General features: G+C 43.2%; 1 protein-coding gene across 4 annotated transcripts in view; it reads right to left on the bottom strand.

Moving 5' to 3' along the window:
* The window catches only part of EML1 (EMAP like 1), a 141,417-nt gene that overhangs the window by 7,252 nt on the left and 109,710 nt on the right, over positions 1–24,455 (bottom strand). For all 4 annotated transcript variants that reach the window (XM_061181240.1, XM_061181242.1, XM_061181244.1 and 1 more), the window contains 5 exons: positions 23,652–23,806; positions 21,514–21,639; positions 21,128–21,259; positions 17,804–17,871; positions 14,880–14,968 (listed from right to left, as the gene is read on the bottom strand). In XM_061181240.1, the coding sequence (XP_061037223.1) occupies positions 14,880–14,968; positions 17,804–17,871; positions 21,128–21,259; positions 21,514–21,639; positions 23,652–23,806 (570 nt within the window). The remainder of the gene's footprint in view (positions 1–14,879; positions 14,969–17,803; positions 17,872–21,127; positions 21,260–21,513; positions 21,640–23,651; positions 23,807–24,455) is intronic.

Here is a 24,455-nt window from a genome sequence, read left to right as displayed (position 1 = left end):
CACTCTTTTTTTTAACATCTTTATTGGAGTATAATTGCTTTACAATGGTGTGTTAGTTTCTGCTTTATAACAAAGTGAATCAGCTATACATATACATATGTCCCCATATCTCCTCCCTCTTGCGTCTCCCTCCCATCCTCCCTACCCCACCCCTCTAGGTGGTCACAAAGCGCCGAGCTGATCTCCCTGTGCTATGCGGCTGCTTCCCACTAGCTATCTACTGGCTTGTACACTCTTAAGCACAACGATCTTTAGATAAGAACGACCTTATCATTTGTTAACTCTAAAATAATGAGCTCTCTTTCATCATGGAACCATTTGTTATGATTTTGCCTACTCCATCTTTTATGATTTTGACTACTCTAAGTACCTCATAAGTGAAATCATACAATATTTGTCTTTTGGTGACTGGCTTATTTCACTTGGCATGATGTCAAGGTTCTTCCATGTTGTAGCATGTGTTAGAATTTCCTTCCTTTTTAAGGCTGAATAATATTCCACTGTATATCACATTTTACTTATCCATTCATCTGTTGATGGACACCTGGATTGCCTCCATGGTTTACTTATTGTCAATAATGATGCTATGAACATGGGTGTACACATACCTCTTTGAGACTCTGCTTTCAATTCTTTTGGGTATGTATCCAGAAGTAGAATTGCTGGACCATATGCTAATTCTACTTTTAATTTTTTTAGGAACCGCTGTATCGTTTTCTGCAACGGCTGTACCATTTTACATTCCCACCAACAGTGCACATTTCTCCGCATCCTCACCAACACTTGTTGTTTTCTGTTTTTTTTTTTTTGATAGTAGCCATCTTAATGGGTGCGAGATGGCATCTCATTGTAGTTTTGATTTGCATTTCCCTAATGAGTAGTGATGTTGAGCATCTTCTCACGTGCTTACTGGCCATTTGTATGTCTTCTCTGAAGAAATGCCCATTCGAACCTTTTGCCCATTTTTGAGTGGGTTGCTAGTTTTTTGGTTGTTGCTCCAGGAACACATGCACAGTTGCCTGTCAGGGGACTGGAGGTGAGGGGTGGGTAGCTGCCACTGTGCTAAGAGCTGAAACTGACTGAAATTAACTGCAACTTACCATCCAAGTCTTTCTCTGGAAGTTGCAAGCCTTCAATAGACTCTGGCTTTCCAAAACAGTTCTACCAGACAGATTCTGCCAGTTGCTGTCTAGGTGGGGAGACAGATTCCTGCTGGTTCCTACTCACCATCTTCCCAGAATCCTCTCTCAAACCCCCCACTTAAAAGTCAACTTTGAGGTATAATTTACACGCAATAAAATGCACATATTCTAAGAGTTTTGACAAAAATACCTGTATAACTACCATCTCCATATCTGTTTTTAAAGATGAATGAAAAATAGGATTTCACAATCTCCCTTGGCAATTCACTTCTAACAGCTTAATGAGATTGTAATTTCTCCTTAAAATTCGAAATAGAAAGTTTTCATGTAACGGTTTAAGCTCATTCATAAATAGGTAATAAAACTGTCTGCCTAATACATCAAAACCAAGCAGTTTCAGTCAATATGCTAATCAGAGGCCAGATGAAACCCAAGTGCTGCCTATTTCTCGGGCCTCCAGAGCACTTTCTCATCCTGTGAACCACGTCCTTTCACCCATAAACTCTCTATGCCTCACCCCCAGCTCTCTCAGAGACTACAAAATTCCTAAACTTACTCGACTAAAAGAAGCTGGCATTTGGTCCCAAATAAAAGTCAGCTGGAGGACTGACTCATAAGAACAGAGACCAGGGGTCTGGTCACCTGGAGGAGAAAGATAGCACCACAGCCAGTTTCACTGATTGCCTCTTGACAAGGTTTGGGGATGGGTTTCCACACAGCTCTTAACTAAGTCCAACAGTATTTTAGGAGCAGGGAGAATTTGTCCAGCTGTGCAAATGACGAAACCGAGGTTCGGTAACTTGCCTGAGACGACACGGCTAAGTGCGTAGCAGGGCTTGGCCTGGGCTGGAAGGACGAGTGAACTGTGGGCATGGGAGGCAGTGCGCCAGGTGGGAGCACAGCAGGGTCTCCAGGGCAGTTGTGTGGCTGCTGTGCATCCGCCCTGCTTGTCACACGGGGCAGGTGATCTGGGGCTCCGCGGGAGACTGCTGTACCTGTACGGGGAGCATGCCTGGTGGAGGGCAGGCTCGGGGACGTTGTGTGGGCAGGAGAGAGGTTGGCTGGGTGGCAGGGGCTGCATCCCAGCGGGTCTCTAATCCCACCTGGGCAGCAGAGGTGGGATTCGATGCTGGGGTGATGCAAGTGAACACCAGATTCTGATTCATTCTTACAAAAGCAGAGAAACGCCACGTCTCAATGATACGGATAAGATTAAAGAAGAGATCAGTATAATCACATGAGCAACGCATTAGTTCACTGTGATCTTCCCTTTTTCATCTTCACGTGTAGGGTTTTAGATTTTTAATCCAAGTTTCAACAGGTTGAAACTAGACCAGGCAGGCTAAGTGTTTGCAGTTGGGCTTAACGAACATGAAATTATCTTCTTCCTATCTCCATTCTTCTTTTAAAAAATTTACAAATTTAATCCAATCAAAACTCCATTGGTCCACTGACAAAGTGCTCTGTAAGGTTCCTGATGTGCGTGTCAAGTTTGAGAACTGTCCCTACTACAGTTCTATATTTAATGAACCTACGAGGGTCCTGGCAATCGTAGCTGACTATGGTTTCAGTAAAAATTCACATAACATTAGCTTATTAGCATTAGGCCATCTTATGTAAGATATTTCATAAATGAAAACATGTAATAAAATGTGACTGAAATGGTTATCAGATGATCCATAGAAATGCTCTAGGTTTGTGGTTCTCAGGATGCCAAAGAACCCCTCCATCAGCCCACCCACTCTGGGCGATTCTAATGCACGCCAAAGGCTCTGCTTCACTGGCTCCCAGCGTGCACCTGTGTCTGGGACTATCGCTCTGAACCTCCCACTTCAACCAAAAGCCAGATACAGATTAGCCACTGAAGCCTGGACCTCTCACTAGTGCCTGCGGAACTGAGAAATTATCTGAAAGATTTAGTTCTCAGCCCATACAGTTTAACTTCAGGAAGCAACTGCTCACCTCTCACCCACCCCTGCACAACATAACATCAACCTTAAAGAGGATTTACAAAGCAGTCTCACTTCCACCTGAGCTCATCCGACACAACCCATCTGCGGCAGCAGGTAGGTGTCTGCTAGCGAAGAAATGTGATGATGCTGAAGTCTGGGGAAGGCATTCTGGCTTATTCATGATTTAACTTGAATTTTAGGCTAGCTAAAACAGCCTATTTGTGGCCTATCAAACATACACCGTACATCTGCTTTACTCATTAAAGAAAAGGGTGCATTGACCAGAAGTAAAGAATATCCACGTTAAAAATAAAGATTAAATGCCTCTCTTCCTGGGATGCCAATGCTGGGCCTCCCTCAATAAGATTCCTTTTCCAGGCACCAGGTGCCGTCCTGACTTGCTGTGTATGTGCTGATCTGTTCTTTTTTTTAAACCTTGAAGAAATGTCTCCCTGACTTGTTTGAAGTTCTTTGTTCTGACAAGAATAAAACTGTGCTGCAAACCATGCTTCTCTGGAGCAGTGCCTCAGAATTATCTGAGAGGCTGTCTCCTGGGCTATGGTCCTCACTTTGGCTCAGTTCTATGCCCATTAGAGATTGGCTTATTGATTATTTCCATCTACATTGCTTGGCGTAGTTGGCAGGATATCAGAAAAACCCACGTGGGGTCACCCGGAGTCTACTTTTCTCCCCCCAGCCTTTGATATTTATTTATTTATTTATTTATTTATGGCTGCCTCGGGTTTTAGTTGAGGCACGTGGGATCTTTCGTTGCGGCGCACGGGATTCTCTCTAGTTATGGCATGCGAGCTCCAAGGCGCATGGGCTCTGTAGTTGCAGCACGTGGGCTCTCTAGATGAGGCGTGCAAGCTCAGTAGTTGTGGTGCAACGGGCTTAGCGGCCCCACGGCATGTGGGATCTTGGTTCCCTGACCAGGGATCGAACCTGCGTCCCCTGCACTGGAAGGCAGATTCTTTACCACTGGACCACCAGGGAAGTCGCTGGAGTCTACTTTGGATGGATGCTGGGTAGCAAGCACGGACCCTCTGAGCCCCAGCCCCAGACCCCCAGCTTCACAGCACTCTTCGGTGGTTGAAGTTCGGTGAGTTGAGTTCAGTTGAGGTTGGTTGGTTCGGTGAGTTTTTCCTGATGTCTGGGTCTTCTTGTATGAAGTGGCAGTCCATGACTTTTATTTGAGCTGTCATCTTAAGACCTGGACTCTTAAGGGGGTACCAGTACATTTCCTAGGTGAAAGGAACCTAGCGGGAAGTTCCAGGCAAGGGATCTAGATGGAGTTTCCAGGTAAGAAACCTAGAAGGAATTTCCAGGCAGGAAAGGCGTAGAAGGAACTTTGGGGTAAACTGGGTTGGTTGACTTTTTTAAAAATGTGGCTTAAAATTGGAAAGATTTGTACTGTACAATAAAATGAAACTAAAATAAATCAGGAAATTGCGCTTCTAACGCCTAACGGCTCCCAGACAGGCCAGCCACTCACTGGAACTCCGGCTGGCTTCTACAATTGTAGAAATGATCTAGCTCCAAAATGGCCAGAATGGGACTCTTTTGACATTCTAAAACTGATTTTTGCATGTGCAATTAAAGAAAGCTGGCTTGATAAAACATTTTTCTTCAAAATTCTGACCTGAGAGAATAAAAGTACTCCTAGGAGCAAACTTGAAGGTATAACTCTTATCACGTCCTTGAAATGCAAGCACAGCCCACACTGCCTGAGACCACAGCCTTGGCTCAACTAGTAGAACCTAAAACTGCAGAAAAGGGGAAATGAGACCTTTAAAAACTCAAGCAGGAAAACTATGAGATCTCTGTCTGTCTATCTGGATGTGTGTATGTCTGTATGTACATTATAAATATAACATGTTTCTACCTCCAAATGATATTATCAAAATTAATTTGAAAAAGAGCTCTATTTAACTGACTTAAAAGTAAGTGCTTACCAATGAAATATTTCTAACTATAACAAGAAACTAACCCCTCACATTTTTAAAGTATCATATGATCCACGATTAATCTTAAATGAAAATAAGTTTAAGTTGTTGGTTTGGTTAATACAGACACGTCTTTAAGTCATCAACATTAAGTATAATACTTTTATTATACCTAGGTTTATTGAAAGGCAATTAAGGGACTTCCCTGGTGGTGCAGTGGTAAAGAATCCGCCTTTCAATGCAGGGGACGCGGGTTCGATCCCGGGTCAGGGAACTAAGATCCCACATGTCGCGGTGCAACTAAGTCTGTGCGCCACAACTACTGAGCTCGTGTAACTCAACTGGAGCCCGTGTGCTGCAAAGTACAGAGCCCATGCGCCTTGGAGCCTGCACGCCACAACTAGAGAAGAGAAAAAAAAAACCCGCACACCACAACTAGGGAGAAGCCCGTGCACCACAACGAAGAGCCGGCGCGCCACAACAAAAGATCCCGAATGCCTCAACGGAGATCCCGCGTGCCGCAACTAAGACCCGACGCAGCCAAAAAAAAAAACCAAAAAAGTCTTTAAAAAAAAGTCAATAAGCTCATGTTATCTCTGTTCCAGAACTTGTCAACAAGAAAATTAACTTGGTATGATGATGTTTTCATAAGTAGGGAAATAGAGATACATGAGATAAAAGTTTTTAGGTAAATTCTTTAAGAATAATTATGTTTTATATATAGTACGTTTACTTAAAAATAGTTCCTCCAGATTTTGGTAACTTGAAACTTTACAGAATTTTGCTAAGTTAATATAAATTATGGAAATTCATTAAATATACAGATCATTTCCAAATAAGATAAAATACTAAAACATTAATTACTAAGCAAATCTAAGTTTACCTACTTTGTCTTATTAGAGAAAAACTAAAGATGTTTGGGTTTATTGGACACACATCTTATACCACATTGAGAAAAGAAATTATGCTATAAGAAGATGTATGTTTCTAGACATTATAGAAAATTTTCATAAGTTTGCCAATCGGGAAATGTTAATATGAGAAACAGTTCACAATTGTTTGCTTCTTGATTTTTGCTAGAGGTTAATGTTTTTTAAGGGTTAAAAATTATAATATGTATGTAATTCATGCTACTAGAAAAAATAAGGGAAATATTTCAGTATACAAGGAAAATAAGATGTGTGTTTTCAGTAAAAGAAGATATGGAATGGAAATGCATTTTGTTAAGGGAAAAGAAAGTGATTCTGTCCTGAAGCATCTCAAAGAGAGATATTAAACTAATTAGGTTTATTTGGTATGTTAAATAACATGGGAAGCGTGGTCAAATAAAAGATAACATTAAGCCTTCTTTATGTTCTGTCTATGTAAGTATATATTATAGGTGTTCCAGAAATTATATGAAATTCTTGGAAATCTTATCTGTCCCGACATAAAATGCTATTTGTCATCAAAATTGAGGCTCACACTAAAGGGCCTGAACCCAAGCATTAGGGAAATGCTCCAGCTGACTTTCAGGCAAAGGCAACAACAAAATCTGTAAAGGTTATGTAACGATGTAGATACAAAAAATTTTCTGCTTCTACAAAAGTTAACCCCCCATCGTTAGACTTCTGCCATCCTGACGTTTGTGACGTGGCAGCAGTCTGCTCCTAAACCAGATAATTAAGATGGGCAGACAGTAGCTGTGAGGTAAAACAGCCAGGGCTATGGGAAACCCATGACGGCTGCTTGGCTCTCCCTGCTCCCTGGAAAACCCCATTTTTGTTTGATGGGTTAAAGCCTTCTCTTGCTGCAAGGCTAATGTCCTCACAATGACAAAGAAACTGTTAGAAATTGTGTTTTCCACTTGGGAGATACTTTCCACAATCTCCAGTGATCAAAGGCACCCATGTCACTGGGCAAATCATATAAGCCTTAACAAAAACCTTACTAATTTCTTGAAATTATCACTGTCACTATCACCCTCAATCGTCAGGCAAGGTCAACAGAACTGATGGAAAAACTGGACTCAAGTGGAACAAAAATTAATTACATGGGATTGAATGAACTGATAAGTATTATTATAATTTTTGTGACTTTCATCTGAAATATTACTGGCTTTTAATCTTTGTTTCCCAGATAAGGGAACCTTTCCCCTTAAGCTAATTATGACTTACAGCAATTTAGTAAATTATACCTTTGCAAACAGAATTGAAGCGTTTATCTTTTCTCTCTACCTGACCTCTCCAGAATTTGGAAACTCTTAGGTTCCCAGCAGCCTTTCCAGGTGAATAAGGAAGGCCCTTTCCTGGCAGGTGCAGTAACCTCAAGATATTTTGGACCTTGAGAAAAGAGGAATTCACCTAAGTCTGTAGGTATTGCAGGCAGAATCTAATGGCAAGTCTTTGGTGTGGCTTTCCTGGCTTTGAGAGGGCTTTTGAAAGTTCAATTTGAGATTCCCTATGAAAAGTTCCAGCAAAGCCAAATTTAAAAGAGCCTATATGATCAATTACATTTATGTAAGTAATCAGGCCAAGTTTACTGAAACCAGACGTATTTTGCAAACAATTTAGTCTTAATTTGACTATATTTGATAAAAATGAGGATTATCTATTTATTTAATATAAAATTGTATATATTTATTTAAAAGCCTGCATTTTCTTCCCTGGACTTAAAGCAAAGCACAGCATGTTGAATCCTGGCCATATGACTAAATACGAAATTTCTCTTTACTCACACGTGAATTTGGGGTGGGGATGGGCATCAGATTAAGTTCTTTTTTTTCATCCTTAAGATTATTTCAAGGTCAAATTATTTGCTTTGTTAGTTTTTCAAATATTTATTAGCTAAAATGAGGATAATTTAGAAAGAAAAATTATGTTTCAATAATACACCTTTGTGGATAATGAGGTTTTATATATATTGAGATTTCTGTATTTACTACCTACATCCAAGATACTTCTTTGTTGCTATGTTACATTAAAGTTTAACTGAATTATTAACAGGATATTCTAAGCTTGTTTCTGAAGCTGATTACAGTTATTTATCTTTGGATGAAGATCAGATGCACCATGACCTGCACCCAGGAGATTATGAATACTGTAAAAGACATTTTTTTAAAAACTCTCTCTCCAACCTAGATGGAAGGACCCTTGTCAGGTACTCTGCACAGTGAAAGTGAAGGGAATTGACTCCTGAATTCATATTCCCCACTTAAAAAGGGCCTCCACACCAGACTGCTCTATAGAGAGGACTGCTAACCTCAAACTCACCTTAAAACAACCATCAAGCCAGGTAGAGAAGATGACAACAACAGTAGACAGGTGGCCCACAAATCCAGACTAGGTCTTGAAGACCCATCCTACTAGTTCAATTGAACTGTTTACTAAATGTTTGTCTCCCTATCAAAATTGAAGGTTACTGTTTTACTTTTAGCTATATTTTTGCCCCAATGTTCAGGATGGAAAAAAAATTCTTTAGTAAAGTTATCACAGAGTATAGCTACGGGGGGAAAATCTAACCAATTGGTGGATCTGTCGTCAAATTCCTTGGTCAATACAAGACTGATATAAGCCCCTCATAATACGTTATCACTGACTGTTCAGGTTTTCCTAATGTGACCACTCACGCAGACTAACCTCTCTCTGGCCTCATCTTTCAGGTTCAAACTTTTCAACATATTAATATGTCCATCCCTTGTCTGATACTATCCTCAGTCCTTAGAGATCGAGCACAACTTACCCTAGGGCCCCTTGATCTGTCCCTTACTTAACTGAAAAATGTCTTGAAGAGAAAAATGCGAGTAAATTACGCCAGCAACTACTGTATATTAAATACCATGCAAATGACTTTTGGAAAGTCTACAAGAGAAGTGATCCATAGTTTAATATTGTGTTGACAGGCTTCTCTGGTGGCGCAATGGTTAAGAATCCATCTGCCAATGCAGGGGACACTGGTTCAAGCCCTGGTCCGGGAAGATCCCACATGCTGCGGAGCAACTAAGCCCATATGCCACAACTACTGAGCCTGTTCTCTAGAGCCTGGGAGCCACAACTACTGAGCCCGCATGCCACAACTACTGAAGCCCACGCGCCTAGAGCCTCTGCTCCGCAACAAGAGAAGCCACCGCAATGAGAAGCCTGCGCACTGCAATGAAGAGTAGCCCCCACTCACCGCAACTACAGAAAAGCCCGTGCGCAGCGACGAAGACCCAACGCAGCCAAAAATAAATAAATAAAATAAATAAATTTATAAAAAAAAAATTGTGTTGACAAAACTCCCAATTCATGAGGCTATCAATGAGAGCGCTCTGGGAGGGATCACCTGTGCTCCCCCAGGTTTTGTCTTCATAGGTGGTATTGGAATTGACCCACCTTCCCAAGGATGGGCACATAAATTTCTTAAAAGCTGACAAATAGAAGGTTTACTCTTATTGGGATATTATGTTACTCCATTGTCTGTACATCAGGAAATAGATGAACCTCCTTTGTCTCTTCATTACAGAGTCAAGTGAACCATGTTAGCAAGATACTAGGATACCTGGTGGCAAAATCTTTGGGGAATCTTAATTCCTAGTGCAGGAATATATGGTTTACATATTGTTACAAAAAAGATGATCAGAAATCTATCAGCCACCGTTGGTTAAATAGCCAAAAAGACGGCAAAAAGCATTGCAGCACAACAGACGTCCCTAAATTCCTTAGCCCAAGTAACATTAGATAACAGGGCTGCCTTAGATTTTCTACTGGCTAAACAAGGGGGTGTTTGTGCTACTATTGCTCATACTGTTTGCTGCACTTATATCAGTACCTCTGGAGAAACTGAGATGCACCTAGAAAGAATGTCCCAAAAGGCAAAACGGTTATAAGATATAAGAAAAACTGACCCTTTAAATGATCTGTTTAGTTGGCTCCCCTCAGATATAGGCAATTTTTTTGTTCTGCTTGACAGATGATTATCATTTTCATAATGGGTATTATTATTCTTTTCCTAGCCATCAAGTTACTCATGACATATATCACTGCTTGCTTTAAGCCTACTGCTAAAAGCACACGTACAATGTTTGCATGACAATTTGATACAACTGAAAAAATATATAGCCTATAAAATATTTCCCAATTAGCATACCTCTGTACTTGTTCACTATGTCTGCTTAGTTTCCCCCTAATGTGGATAACTAGGCAAATCTCCATACATATATAAACAACAAAAAAGAGGCCAAGCACCAAGGGACATGATGGACACAGGGCAGGCAGCAACCACCTTGACATCAAGGGACAAACATTTTGATCATCAATGCTTTCTATTGAAAGATTTATGATCAAAAGAGGCAATTAACGCAAAAATTTTCACATACTGAGACATGGAGAAGTCATTCTGGCTTATACATGATTTAACTTGAATTTTACACTAACTAAAAGAGTCTGTTTGTGGCTTATCAAACATACATCAAACATACATCTGCTTTAATCATTAAAGAAAAGGGTGCACTGACCAGAAGTAAAGAATGTCCCTGTTAATTTACATTCCCACCAACAGTGCAAGAGGGTTCCCTTTTCTCCACACACTCTCCAGCATCTATTGTTTCCAGATTTTTTGATGATGGCCATTCTGACTGGTGTGAGGTGATACCTCATTGTAGTTTTGATTTGCATTTCTCTAATGATTCGTGATGTTGAGCATCCTGTCATGTGTTTGTTGGCAATCTGTATATCTTCGAACCTAGGGGCAGGACAGGAATAAAGACGCAGACGTAGAGAATGGACTTGAGGACACAGGGAGGGGGAAGGGTAAGCTGGGACGAAGTGAGAGTGGCATGGACATATATACACTACCAAATGTAAAATAGATAGCTGGTGGGAAGCAGCCACATAGCACAGGGAGATCAGCTCGGCGCTCTGTGACCACCTAGAGGGGTGGGATAGGGAGGGTGGGAGGGAGACGCAAGAGGGAGGAGATATGGGGATATATGTATATGTATAGCTGATTCACTTTGTTATAAAGCAGAAACTAACACACCATTGTAAAGCAATTATACTCCAAGAAAGATGTTAAAAAAAAAAGAATGTCCAAGTTAAAAATAAGGATCAAATGCCTCCTTTCCTAGGATGCCAAAGCTGTTACTCCTTCAATGACAAGACTCCCTTCCTAGGCACCAGGTGCCATACTGACTCGCTGTGTACATGTTGATCTGTTTTTTTTTTAACCTTGCAGAAATCTACCCTTGACTTGTTTGACGTTCCTTGTTCTGACAAGACATAAAACTGCTGAAAACCACACTTCTCTGGAGCAGTTCCTCAGAGTTACCTGAGAGGCCGTCTCCTGGGCAACAGTCCTCAGTTTGACTCCAAGAAAGCTCTTTTCTACCCCAATTATAGACTGGTTTACTGATTATTTCCCTCGACACTGCCTATGTCACTGACTGCAAAGGCAGCATTTATCACGGTCAAGCCTGGCAGCTGGAGTGTATTGGTCCTTCCCAGCATCCTGGGGGTCAGCTCCACCCATAAAGCTCAAGAATTGTTTGCTTTTCCTCTAGCTGCTAGCACAACATCCAGAACTTGCATGAGACTGAAGGAATGAGAAAAAAGCCCTCATAGTTTGATGTCTTCTCTTCTTAGCAAAGCACAACTCAGGGAGCCACTGGGAGACGGCTGCAAATGCAGGCTGGGATTTGGCAGCAGTTTCCTGTGTGGCAGCCTGTGTTTGGGCATCTAATTGTGTGTGTGTGTGTGTGTGTGTGTGTCTAAAATCTGTAAATACCTGAATCTGAAAAGGAGCCAGCCGGTTATCTACAATAGTATAGCCCACGTGCCTGAAGAATCTCGTGTGCAACCAGAAAACTCATAATGACGATCACAGTGTGCTTTGCATCTAGTCAGATGCACTGTAGTTAGTCTGTTTGCATTCATGCATCAACTAATATTCACTGAGCATCTATTCTGTCTATGTATATATTACCTCCTCTTTGTACTCTGTTGCATCTCCTCCCAGCTAGGTGCTGGGCATACAGTGCTGAACAAAACACTATGGGACTCGGGGCCACAGCCCGAGGATCTGGGGCCACCACCACTGCCACTGCTGCTGATGACATCACATCACCCATGCCATCTGCATAATGCTCTGCTCTTCAGAGGACATGTTCACACCTCCTCTTTTGGTTGAGCCCCACAATAACTTGTCTGATTTGACAAGGGACAGCTGGCTAATGAAGAGAGGGCACTGGATCCACATGCAGGTCGCCCTGATTTGGCCCAGGATCATCACCTCTGCCCCACACAGCCTCCAGTCAATGACTCTAAAACCTGAGAGGCAGAGTTACTGGTAGTGAGAGCTCTCTGGTCTCCAGGGGACAGTCATTAGTATAACTGACAAGAAATAGAAATGGACTCCCGAAAGGACCCTGCTATGTTAGCAGGAGCTAATAGATATCTGAGGGCTTTCTAGAAAAGCAGCTGTAGATGAGGCCCTCCTGCACTCAGCAGAGGTTCAAAATAACTAAGAAAATGATGAGAAGCATGTAGGAGGATGCAAAATATTGCCCAGGATGAATAGAATGAAATAGGACACTTAAAATGTCAAGTGAAGTAAGGTACTTCTCAACATGGAGAAAAGGTTCCCAAGGTGGCTGTGCAGCTGTCTGTTTAGGATGAGAAGTTATAAGTCTTTGGGTGCAAGGGTCTAAAAAGGGTATTCTTTCTATAAGGTTACCTCTAGAGAACAAGAACATAGCCCCACCATGATATAGGTACGACCGTCTATCAACTTATAAAATAGAAGACTCCTACAGAGTGATGGCAATTCAGTCTTGGCCAAGTATTTCCAAGGACTAAAACTGCTATTTCCAAGAGTGTTCACATAGCTGAAGGTCCTACATATCACAGAGAAAGAGTGCTTCCTAAACCAAAAGCATAAATGATGAGGCTTAGAAACAATGACCTACCCAGTAGCCATGAGCATCCCAGGAACCCAAGCTGTCAAAAGGACTCAGGAGCCAAACTGAAGTGGCCAATAATCGATAAACTGTTCCACGTATCATAACTATCACAGACTGAAACATACCAAATACACTTAAATTCATAATGGCACCAAAACCCCCACCAGCAGCAACTGATCATTGTTAAAGGGAGCAGAGAACAAACTCACTATCTTGGAAACTGGTAAATAAAGGGAAAGAAACTAAGCATTTACCTTGGTTAACTCTACCATATGACTGGGTAACAAAATAGTATACTATTTGGGTAACAAAAAGTAGATGAAGGGAAGTTGCTCTTTATAGAAGTACTATATCTGCTAAATGAAGAAAGGCTAAAATAGAAAAACCAGTCCCCTTATGGATCTAAGTGTTGGGCAGTGACGGCTCTAATGGCACAGACAGCGAGACAAGCAGACCTCGTGTGTCTCTTGTAGGAAGAGGAGACCAATACACATAGAGCCGGAAGAGGATCTAGATCCCAAATTACATTACAGGAAACATGGGGGACAGAGGGACATGTTAAGCAACACCACAGAGATGCACTCACAAAAATCCAGAGTGTGGAAAATGCTCTGGGAAAAATGAAGCAGCTTCTTCAACAAATGAACTGCAAGTGAGGGTGGCGTGTGTTTGCCTGTGTGTGTGGAGAGAGAGAGAGAGAGAGAGAGAGAGAGGGCGTCTATGAGAGAGAAAGAGAGAGAGAGAGAGAGAGAGGGCGCCTATGGAGTAAAGGAGACTTATGAGTACAAAATGTACATATGGGGACTACTTCCCTGGCAGTCCAGTGGTTAGAACTCTGAGCTTTTACTGCTGAGGGTGTGGGTTCAATCCCTGATCGGGGAACTAATATCCCGCAAGCCATGAGGCGCGACCAAAAAAAAAGAAACCAACCAAAATGGACATATGATCAATGTTCCTAGCAGCATTATTCATAATAGCCAAAACACAGAATCAATCCAAATATCCCCTAACTGATGAATGGATAAACCAAACATGACATATCCGTAAAATGGGATACTACCTAGCAATTAAAAAGGAATAAACTACTGATACACATACAATAACATGAATAACCTCACAAACATTATTTTAACTTAAAGAAGTCAGATGCAACAGGTGACGTGTTGTACGACTCCACTGATATGAAATGTTCAGAAAAGGCCATTTATGTTGCCTAGGGCTGGGGGTGGGAGTAGAGATTAATTACTAATAGGCAGGGAGGGAACTTTTGGGGGTGATGGGAAGGTTCTAAAACTGGATGGTGGTGATGGTCGCACAACTCTACAAATTTACTAAGAATCACTGAATTGTACATTCATAAAGAGAAATATTGTATGTAAATTATACCTCAATAAAGCTGTTAAAAAAGGGTCCTCATCTTTTTTAGATCTCTCTATTTATTAACATTAACAGATGAAAGGATAAGACGTCTGGGAACGGCTTCAGAAACAACATGGGAGGGGGCAGTGGGTGGGGCTATGGGTGAACAAAATGGCTAAGAGTCGATAATTGTTGAAGCTGGGTGATGGGTACATGGGGGTTCAGTACGCTATTCTGTCCAATTTTGTCCCTGTTTGAAATTTTCCGTAATAAAAAGTTAAAAAACACACAAGTAAACTGCTCCAAAGGCACCTGGCAAGAAAGCATGAGTGCATGAGAGGCTATTATAAATATAATAAAGGTTCTTTTTGACATGCTGAAACAAACAAAAAAACCCACACAAGCATAGTGACCCAAAGAAGGGAGGTTGAGAACACCCAAGTGCCACAATTATGTGCAGATATAGTTTAAATTTCGCTCTTGAGGGGGCTTGTGAATGTTTTTCTTTAAAGACATCTACAGAGAACTTCATCAATCTGTCAGAGTGAATGGACCGTATTCTAACCTGGTGAGTAACGCATTACAGACAGCTGTTCATTTCCATCCGTGTGGACGGTGACCAAGTCTTTCGTTTCTGTGTCAAACACGAACCACCTGTTGTAAACACGAGGAAAAGTACAAATCAGTTGTTTAGTGAGAAAAGGAAGTAAGACTATTACAGTCACAGCAAGGCTATTAAAAACAATTAAACTAAGAGCTTAAAAATGCTCTGTATTTGCTTAATAAGAATTCTTATTCCCAGCTTTCATTTAAAGAAAATTTCCTACATATGAGCATTTCCTAAAGATAGGAGCAGCAAACTGGGTACTATGGGAAATGATTCAGTTACTGATGCTATGGCAGGGTTCCCTGGTGTTTGAGTTTCGTCACTTACACATTAAAGGAGAGAAAGCCCTGGGCAGGGAAGATGAACCAACACCTACCCCCAGCCTGTGGCCAGAGGAAGCAGCAAAGGGGCCACTGCACAAGCTCACTCAGAGATCTGGCCCAGGGCAAGGCAGGATGGGTATAGGAGGATGGGGCCGGGACAACCTCCAGTGCTGCTGCAAGCAGAGCTGGGTCAGCATCTGACCTTCTGTGATGCTGGTGTACAACTAGCTGGGTGAGAGAAATGACCCAGAGAATGGCAGAAGGGCGAGTAGAGGACTGGCCTTTGAATTTAGCCTCTCTGGGCTCAGTTTCCCCAACTGTAAAATGGGAATAAAGGCCCAAAATGACTTTGCAGGCCCAGCATCCAATCAGTCAAATTATAATGGACATGGAAGTGCTCCGAATCCTCTAATCAGGACACAGTACTCGGTCAATGTTTGTTAAATGGCGGGAAGATTGAACTCTCCTGCCCACATGTTCTCAAGTAGTGGCAGTGAGTGGGACCCCAGTGTTTTCAGGGATGAAAAGGAATGTGGACTCCCTGCTGCTGCCGTTTCAAACCTTGATGACACACATCCATTGGCGTGTCCACTGAGCCAGAGTCACTATCCACTCAGGGCCCTAATCAGCACCACTCAAGGGACTGGCTGACCCCTGACATCTGGATTTGGCGTCTCAGCTTTGCTTCCTTGCATCTTTAACAACCATTTACTTTTAATGTGTGCTATTTAACTTTTTTTTTAATATAAATTTATTTATTTATTTTTGGTTGCGTCGGGTCTTCGTTGCTGCCCGCGGGCTTTCTCTAGTTGTGGCGAGCGGGGGCTTCTCTTCATTGCGGTGCGCGGGCTTCTCATTGCGGTGGCTTCTCTTGTTGTGGAGCGTGGGCTCTAGGCGTGTGGGCTTCAGTAGTTGTGGTGCGTGGGCTCAGTAGTTGTGGCTCGAGGGCTCTAGAGCGCAGGCTCAGTAGTTGTGGTGCACGGGCTTAGTTGCTCCGCCGCACGTGGGATCTTCCTGGACCAGGGCTCGAACCCGTGTCCCCTGCATTGGCAGGCGGATTCTTAACCACTGCGCCACCAGGGAAGTCCCTGTGCTATTTAACTTTAACAGAGGTCAGAATAGAAGCAGAGAGACTGGGCTGTCTGGGCTGTGCCTTTGAAACATCGTGTTAAACTGCCCCATGGAGAGCTAAGCCTGGTACCAGGACCAGGGGTGGGGGAGGCATAAACGGAGGGGAGGGATTAGGTTGCATGCTCCATCTCTCTTCCTCCTACAGGACACTGTCTGTGATTCTGAGCAGCTGGCACTGTCCCATACCCTGTCCTGCCACACAGAGTCAGCACGTAGCTGACGGCAGTAACTGGCTGGCAGCCGTTCATCAGAGCCTGCTGAGTTGGAAGCTTCAGATGTCTCTAAGAGAGGTCAAAGGAGTGTGTGTATGTGTGTGTGTGTCTGTGCAAACATTTTCACGAAGGATTCTGTTGGATACAAGGTGCCCAACTCTTAAGATGTTGTTGCCACCTATGACTTACAAATGGTTACTCTTTCTTTATACATACTCTAAGTTCCTAGCAACAGAATCTAAGTGGTATTCGTTTTTTTTGAAGCATAGTTGCTGTACAATATTTTATAAGTTACAAGCGTACAATGTAGTGATTCACAATTTTTAAAGCTTACACTCCATTTATAGTTATTATAAAATATTGGCTATACTCCCCATGGTGTACAATATATCCTTGTAGCTTACTGTATACCTAATAGTTTCTACCTCTTACTCCCCTACCCCTGTGTTGCCCCTCCCCACTTCCCTCTCCATAAGTGGTACGCTCTTTAGAGAGGAGGGGATCACCAATGGCATATGAATTAAGCTATAATACGTGTAGATACTATGACAAACAATATAAAAGTATAATCGAATCTTATGAAACAATGATATATAATAATAACCACCGAAATCGCCTGCCAGGCAACCCCAGGAGCTGCTTCATCCATTGTCTCCCTCAGTCATCAGTGTACAACCAGGCAGATATATCGTCACAATTTACAGAGGAAGAAACAAACTCAGAGAGGTTATGTAACTGGCTCAAAGACACACTGCGGCTAAGTGGTGAAGCTGGGATTCAAGAGCAGAGCTAGGGCCTGGCATATCAGAGGCGCTTTGGCAAATAAGTGTTGGCTGAATCAGACATGAGGCTCAGGATCTGAGCAGTTTCTAAAAGTCTGACAGGGCAGCGAGAAAAAGCATTTAAAATCCGCAGTGCTTTGAAATGCTTTGTTGCCCCATTCCAAAGTTGAGAAGCCCCACAATCCTGTGTGTGTGGAGCTGGGGCCTCTTCTGGGAGAGGGGTCCACAGCTTCCCTCGGGTTTTCCCAAAGTCCGAAACGTCAAGGGCCACTGCCTCAGGTTTCACTTTCGAGTTCGGACTTAATTCCCGGCAAGTCATTAGGAGCTGAGAGAGGCCGCCGAGAGCTACCCTGTGCCTGTCGCTGGGGACACACAGACAACAAGCCTCTTTCCCATGAACTCTGAAAGCCCAAGCCATGCTGACATGCACTTACCTCCCAGTCAGCGTTCCGACTGCAACCACAGACCCTGAAGGATGAAAACCAGAAGACTGAGCTGGGTCCTAAAACATTGTAAAGGAAGTGTAAATTGACGGCCAGACACAGTGCGATCACATAAAACACACACAAGCACAGCTCTCATCCCTTAGGGCTACGTGGCCCCAGTTAAAAAAATCTCTTTTCTCTCCAGAGAGGAAAACATTTTCCTACTTTAATGAAGGTCATGACTCAATAACACTAAATTTTTTTTTTTTTTTTAAGGGATAGTTAGGGAGTTTTGGGATTGACATGGACACACTGTTATATTTAAATTTATTTATTTATTTATTTATTTATTTATTTTGGGCTGTGTCGGGTCTTCATTTCTGCGCGAGGGCTTTCTCCAGTTGCGGAGAGCGGGGGCCACTCTTCATCGCGGTGCGCGGGCCTCTCACTGTCACGGCCTCTCCAGTTGCGGAGCACAGGCTCCAGACGCGCAGGCTCAGTAGTTGTGGCTCACGGGCCTAGTTGCTCCGCGGCATGTGGGATCTTCCCAGACCAGGGCTCGAACCCGTGTCCCCTGCATTGGCCGGCGGATTCTTAACCACTGCGCCACCAGGGAAGCCAACACTAAATTTTTATCCTCTTATAATTTTTCTCTTTCTGTCTTATATCCTTTCACAGCTACAGTCATCAGATGACAGATCAACAAAGACATGTTCTTCCTCCAAGTCTTGGAAGTTCCTTCAGTTGACCCCCATGCTGAATGGGAAGCTTGTGCTTGATCTGTTTGGAATTACGACCCCTGCATCCAATGCCATCAGGTCGATACTGGGTAAGCGCCCCCCACTGGGTGCAAGACACCACGGTAGCCCTAGACGGATCTCAAGATGAGCAGGGCACATTCTAGGTTTGGCTCTAGTGGGACACGTACGTGTTTGTTCCTAACAAGGTGCAACAAGACTGATGAGAGAGGTAAAAGGAGCTGGAGAGGGAGCATTAGGTGAAGTCAGACGGGGAAGCTGGGCCGAGGCATCCCGGTGCTGGAAGCCTTTGCCTCGGGCCTTCCGGTATAGGTGAAGGCGGACGTGGACACACCAATATTTTTTTTGGATCGAGTGTTAAGGGGACAACAAATACGGTCAAGGAGGTAGAAGCAACACAGTGTGGGGCATATGTGAGGAACGGCAGGTACAGTCAGCGGGTTTACAGGGTGGGGAACGGGAAAGCGCATGGATGATACTAGTAACGTGGGCTGCACTGCCATGTCAAGGATGGTGATCACTGGGAAAAACACAGTGAGAATAACTTTTTCTTTTCACTAAAAAGAACAACGTGATCGAATCTATGTTTTAGATCACTTGGTAGGAGTGCTCAGGACGAACTGAAGCGAGAAGACATTAATCACAGGAAGACCAAGAAAATAGTAGCACTGGAAATGGAAATGGAAGGAGGCACTGAGGTACCACTGGAGAAACCGAAGAAAAAAGAGAGAGACCAGAGAGAAACTCTTCAGGGACTGATGACATTACTGCAATGCTTTTCCAAAGCGGGAGCTGTGATTAAGCTCAGGGCCTCCACTGACACACAGAGAGAAATCATGTGCACTTGAAGCTTCACTGCCTAGTTGATTTGAGGCTCATAACATTTTTGAGATGAAGACACTTGAGTGTTTCTGTCTAGTGGCCAGTGGGTAAAGAAGCTACGGAACTGCAGATCTTTTTGGGCTCTGGTTTGGCGCCCGTGCCCTGATGCCAGGCTGGTGATGGAGTAACTGGCATTGCTTTCGGCCAGGCTGCCGTGTAGACCGAGGCTGCAGGGAAGGCTGCTCTCCTGGACCATCACTGTCCCTGATGCATCAGTGGCTGCCAGCTCTGCACCAGCCCTTCATGTATTCGCCATTCCACCTGGTCCTCCAAGCCCCCACCAGGGGACAGTCATGACATGGGATGCCACTTCCTGTAGCTATGCCCTGCCACCTGGGCCACTCCCGCTCTTCCCTCTGGTGGCGGTGTCACCTCCAGGCCTGTCATCTCAGTGATCAGCTCCCCCAGTGACCAGCCAGCTCCAGTCTCTCACAGACCTTCTCCAAAAGCGAAAGGCAGGGGCTTCCCTGGTGGTGCAGTGGTTAAGAATCCGCCTGCCAATGCAGGGGACATGGGTTCGAGCCCTGGTCTGGGAAGATCCCACATGTCGCAGAACAACTAAGCCCGTGTGCCACAACTACTGAGCCTGCGAGCCACAACTACTGAGCCCGTGTGCCATAACTACTGAAGCCCGCGCGCCTAGAGCCCGTGCTCCGCAACAAGAGAAGCCACCGCAATGAGAAACCCATGCACCGCAATGAAGAGTAGCCCCTGCTCGCCGCAACTAGAGAAAGCCCGCGTGCAGCAACGAAGACCCAACGCAGCCAAAATTAAATAAATAAATAAATTTATTTATTAAAAAAAGCGAAGGGCAGGAGGGCCAAAACATGGACCCAGCACGTCAGGAAATGCTGGCAACTCTGCGGGGGCTGAAAGGAGGACGTGTGGGGTCTACAGAGGGGCAACCCCTTACCTGGGGCTGGATGTGTCATTAAGGGCGCAAGCAAGATGGGAGGTGTATTTCACTCACTACAGTATGATGTAGCGGAAGACCCTGACATTGGGAGCCAGACTGATCTGGGGGTGAACACTGGCTCCATCACGGATTCAGGGACCTTGGTGAGCTATTGACTTACCTAAGCTTCAATTTCCTAATCAATAAAATCAGGGTAAAAAACTTCAACCTGCAAGGCTGCTGCAAGGATTAAGGATAATACATGTACAATGCTTGGTATGCAAACAGTGCTCGATAAATGCAGACACTGCTGTGTGGTACGTAGGGAAAGGATACTTCAGCACTCTGATGTACAATTGGAGTTCCTTTTGCAAAGGTCACAGACATGCTGACTTTAAACTTTACCTTTACCATCAAACTCAAAGTGCAGAGATAAATTAAACTATACGCTGTTAGAATAGTTAATAAATTCTCATTCAAAAGGTACTCTGTAAATAGAATGCAGGCTCATAATGAGGGTTTTTCAGGCTTTAAGCCAGAAGAGATTGCACTTGGGAAACCCAGCAACCAACTCGGAAAGGCTCACTTGCTGTCCAAAAATGCAACAGCAAACTTCCGAATTACACGGATGAGACCACTTGAGGCAATGTTTAAAGCAGTGCAATTTGAAGGAGATAAAGTAAGTGACATTTGCTTTGGGATGAATTTATATCACTATTAATCTCATGCAAAAAAAAAAAATCAACATGTTCCAGATGAATTTCTTTAAGAAAGATGGAATATAACATGCATGTCTACCTCTATTATTTTGTCCCAGACAGGCCGGTGACCAACAGCGTCCCACAGGGTGGCGTGCCTGTCATGCCCACAGGTCAAAAACTGAGGTTTTGAGGCATGGATGGCCAGTCCCCAGAGCTCATCAGTGTGACCCTACAAAGAACCGAGACAAACAGAAGCTCTCTGAAATATTACAGCCAACACTCAGGAGCCCTGCAGGACCATGAACCATGGCTTACTGCACACTCTGGAATTTCTCCCATCTGTTTTTCTTCCTCGCTGACTGAAGCCGAGCAAGGTGACGTTAGTATAAAACACAGGAAGAATCTCCTCTTTGTAACTCTGTCTTACGTTCTACTATTACACAGAATGAACGTGTTTGGTGGGCTTACTGAGCTGGCGCGTACCTGAGTGATGGGTGTGAAGTCTCCAGACAGCGTGCCCTGTAGAACAAAGTTTCTGGTCGTGCCTATCAAGATCACATCGCCTTTCCCCTCAGCCACTGTCCGTATGGGACCAAACTGTTCTGGAATCTGCATTGAAAAGATTTCAAATGTCATTAAATTCTTAGCTCCATCATTCAAAATACTTGTTTATCATGATGATAGCTCCTATCACAAAGACATACACACACGCATGTGCTATGGAGAGAAAGTACTTGAGTGAATGATCTCAAATCTTACATTTAAACTCCAAACATTTCATATACCTTAAAAAAATCAGCAATAGTAAGGTTTTTTTAAAATATAAATTTATTTATTTTTGGTTACATTGGGTCTTCATTGCTGCGCACGGGCTTTCTCTAGTTGCGGCGAGTGGGGGCTACTCTTCGTTGCAGTGCGGGGGCTTCTCATTGTGGTGGCTTCTCTTGTTGTGGAGCACAGGCTCTAGGTGCGTGAGCTTCACTAGTTGTGGCTCACGGGCTCAGTAGCTGTGGCACGTGGGCTCAGTAGTTGTGGCTCATGGGCTCTAGAGCGCAGGCTCAGTAGTTGTGGCACACGGGCTTAGTTGCTTCGCGGCATGTGGGATCTTCCCGGACCAGGGCTTGAACCCATGTCCCCTGCATTGGCAGGCGGATTCTTAACCACTGCGCCACCAGGGAAGCCCAGCAAGGTTGTTTAAAAAACAAAGAATAAAACATTTTTTTCTTGACAAAATATAAAAATAAGAAATACAACTGAGTAGTTTACTCTTTACTTGTTATGACTTCTGATAGCAGAACCAGGTAAAATTTGGAAAGTAAAGAATATGTAACATGCTGTAATAAGAGTTCCTAAACATTTTTTATAACTTAAAAGGATAAATTCTTTGGCAACTTCTTTTAGTTTTGAAATCCACTGCTCATGTTGGCAAACATATATGATTATCTAAGTGTTAATAAAAATAATTTCAAAATACACCAGCCAAGAACAATTTGCTATGATAAAATAAACAGAGGTTCTTGCACTCTATAAAAAGAACAAAAAATCGCAGCGAAACCCTGGGGTGGACTCCAGGCACTGCGGCTCTGGGATGGTGCGGAGCAGCCCGCTCTCATACAAACTTCCTACTTCCAGCTGGTTTGTTAGCGCGGATTTGAGAAAAGCTGGTAACAATCCATGCTAATGAAGAGGAGTTACAGGTACTTAAAAATGATGAGTATCTTCTATAAAACTAGGTGAGACTTTGGAGTATTTATTATGATTATAATGTAACTTGGGTTCATCAGATGCTGGTCAAATCTTATTATAAAAAATGCTACCGCAATTAAAGTCTCCATGAAAGGAAGGTGATTTCCAAAGCTCAGATAAAGGCCTTCCTTTATGAAGAGGAGGAATCAACAAAACCAAATTCTCATCCTGTCAGAGCACCAGGCCATGCTGCTCTCTGATGTAACTGTGCTGTGTGCATCTGACTTAGAAGCTGGACAAGTTCTACAAGGTGTCCATGCTATGCTAGAGAGGAAGAAACTCAACCTTCGGATTGATGCCGACCTTGATATCTGTCTGCTCATAATTTCCCAGGGCCTGGGGGAGAGAAAATTCAGTGAGTGTGTAGAAGGAATACTGAATTTCTTGCCTCTGGCTCCTGTTGGGAGTCCAGGGCTGCTAACCAGGTAATAAGGAGGTGAAAGAGATGCCAAAAGGGGTCAGAGCTCTAGAGATGATACTGGCACTCAGCCACGCACAAAGTAGATACTCAGTAAACACTAGTTCAAAGTGAGAATGTCTCCAAAGTAACACGCTGGAAATTAAAGTGAAAAGAGAAGAAACGTTTTAACGATTAATCAAAATGTGGATAAATGTTCCTTTGGAAAAGTGAGATTGGGTCTTTGATAAAAATATTCTAGATGTGAAACGCGACCACCTCACATTTTATAAACCTAATTCCCTTTTAGTACTTAAACTGCCTTCGTGATTTTAGTAAAATACTACCCTGTTTAGGAAAATTTTATCTAAACAATTCTCAAAACGGTAAGCTGAAGATTTCAAACTAACAAGGAAACTGGTCAGTATAACAGTTTAACGTTCAAAACGAATGTCAATAGCATGACTTGCTGTCTTACCTCGGTTTTATGAAGTTTCTGGTAGTTTCCATCCCAAGAAATGAGCTTCCGGTCCTTCCCTCCTCCCGACACCAGCGTGCCGTCCCTCAACATACAAAGTGCAAAAATACCGCCCTCGTGGGCCCCTTGAACTGCGTAGCTTATTCGATTCGTACCTAAACACAGCAAGACCAAGCTGAGGACATCGTCAAAGGCTCACCTCTGCCCATCTCATTTCATTTTTGTTTTAAAACGCGATACTGTTGGTTAGAACATCATTGCAGTGTGAATCTATAAAGGATCCACTTTCTAGAAGTTCCCAGAGCACCAGACAAGCATGAAGTGGATTACTTTATAATTAAGGAAAACAGGGGGAGGGGGTTGGGGGAGGGACGGACTGGGAGTTTGGGGTTAGCAGATACAAACTATTACATATAGGATGGGTAAACAACAGGGTCCTACTGTATAGCACAGGGAACTATATTCAATATCCTGTGATAAACCATAATGGAAAAGAATATGAAAAAGAATATATATGTATATGTATAACTGAATCTCCTTGCCGTACAGCAGAAATTAACACGTTGTAAATCAACTATACTTCAATAAAATAAACTAAAAAAAAAATAATTAAGGAAAACATGCTAACACGAAGCATAGTGTGTGAAGAGTACAGCCAGACTACATGTGGCTGAGAAATGAGCTGTGTGTCTCTGGACAAGTGACTTAACTGCTCTGTCTCAGTTTCCCCCTTGGTGTAATGGGGCTACTGCTTATCCCACTGGATTGTTCTAAGGGTGAAATGAACTGATGTATACATAGAGT

This window comes from Eubalaena glacialis, chromosome 2, assembly GCF_028564815.1.
Source record: "Eubalaena glacialis isolate mEubGla1 chromosome 2, mEubGla1.1.hap2.+ XY, whole genome shotgun sequence".
NCBI classification, from domain to species: Eukaryota; Metazoa; Chordata; class Mammalia; order Artiodactyla; family Balaenidae; genus Eubalaena; species Eubalaena glacialis.
Note: the sequence above shows the minus strand (reverse complement) of the source record. Positions and strands in the feature narration are given on the sequence as shown.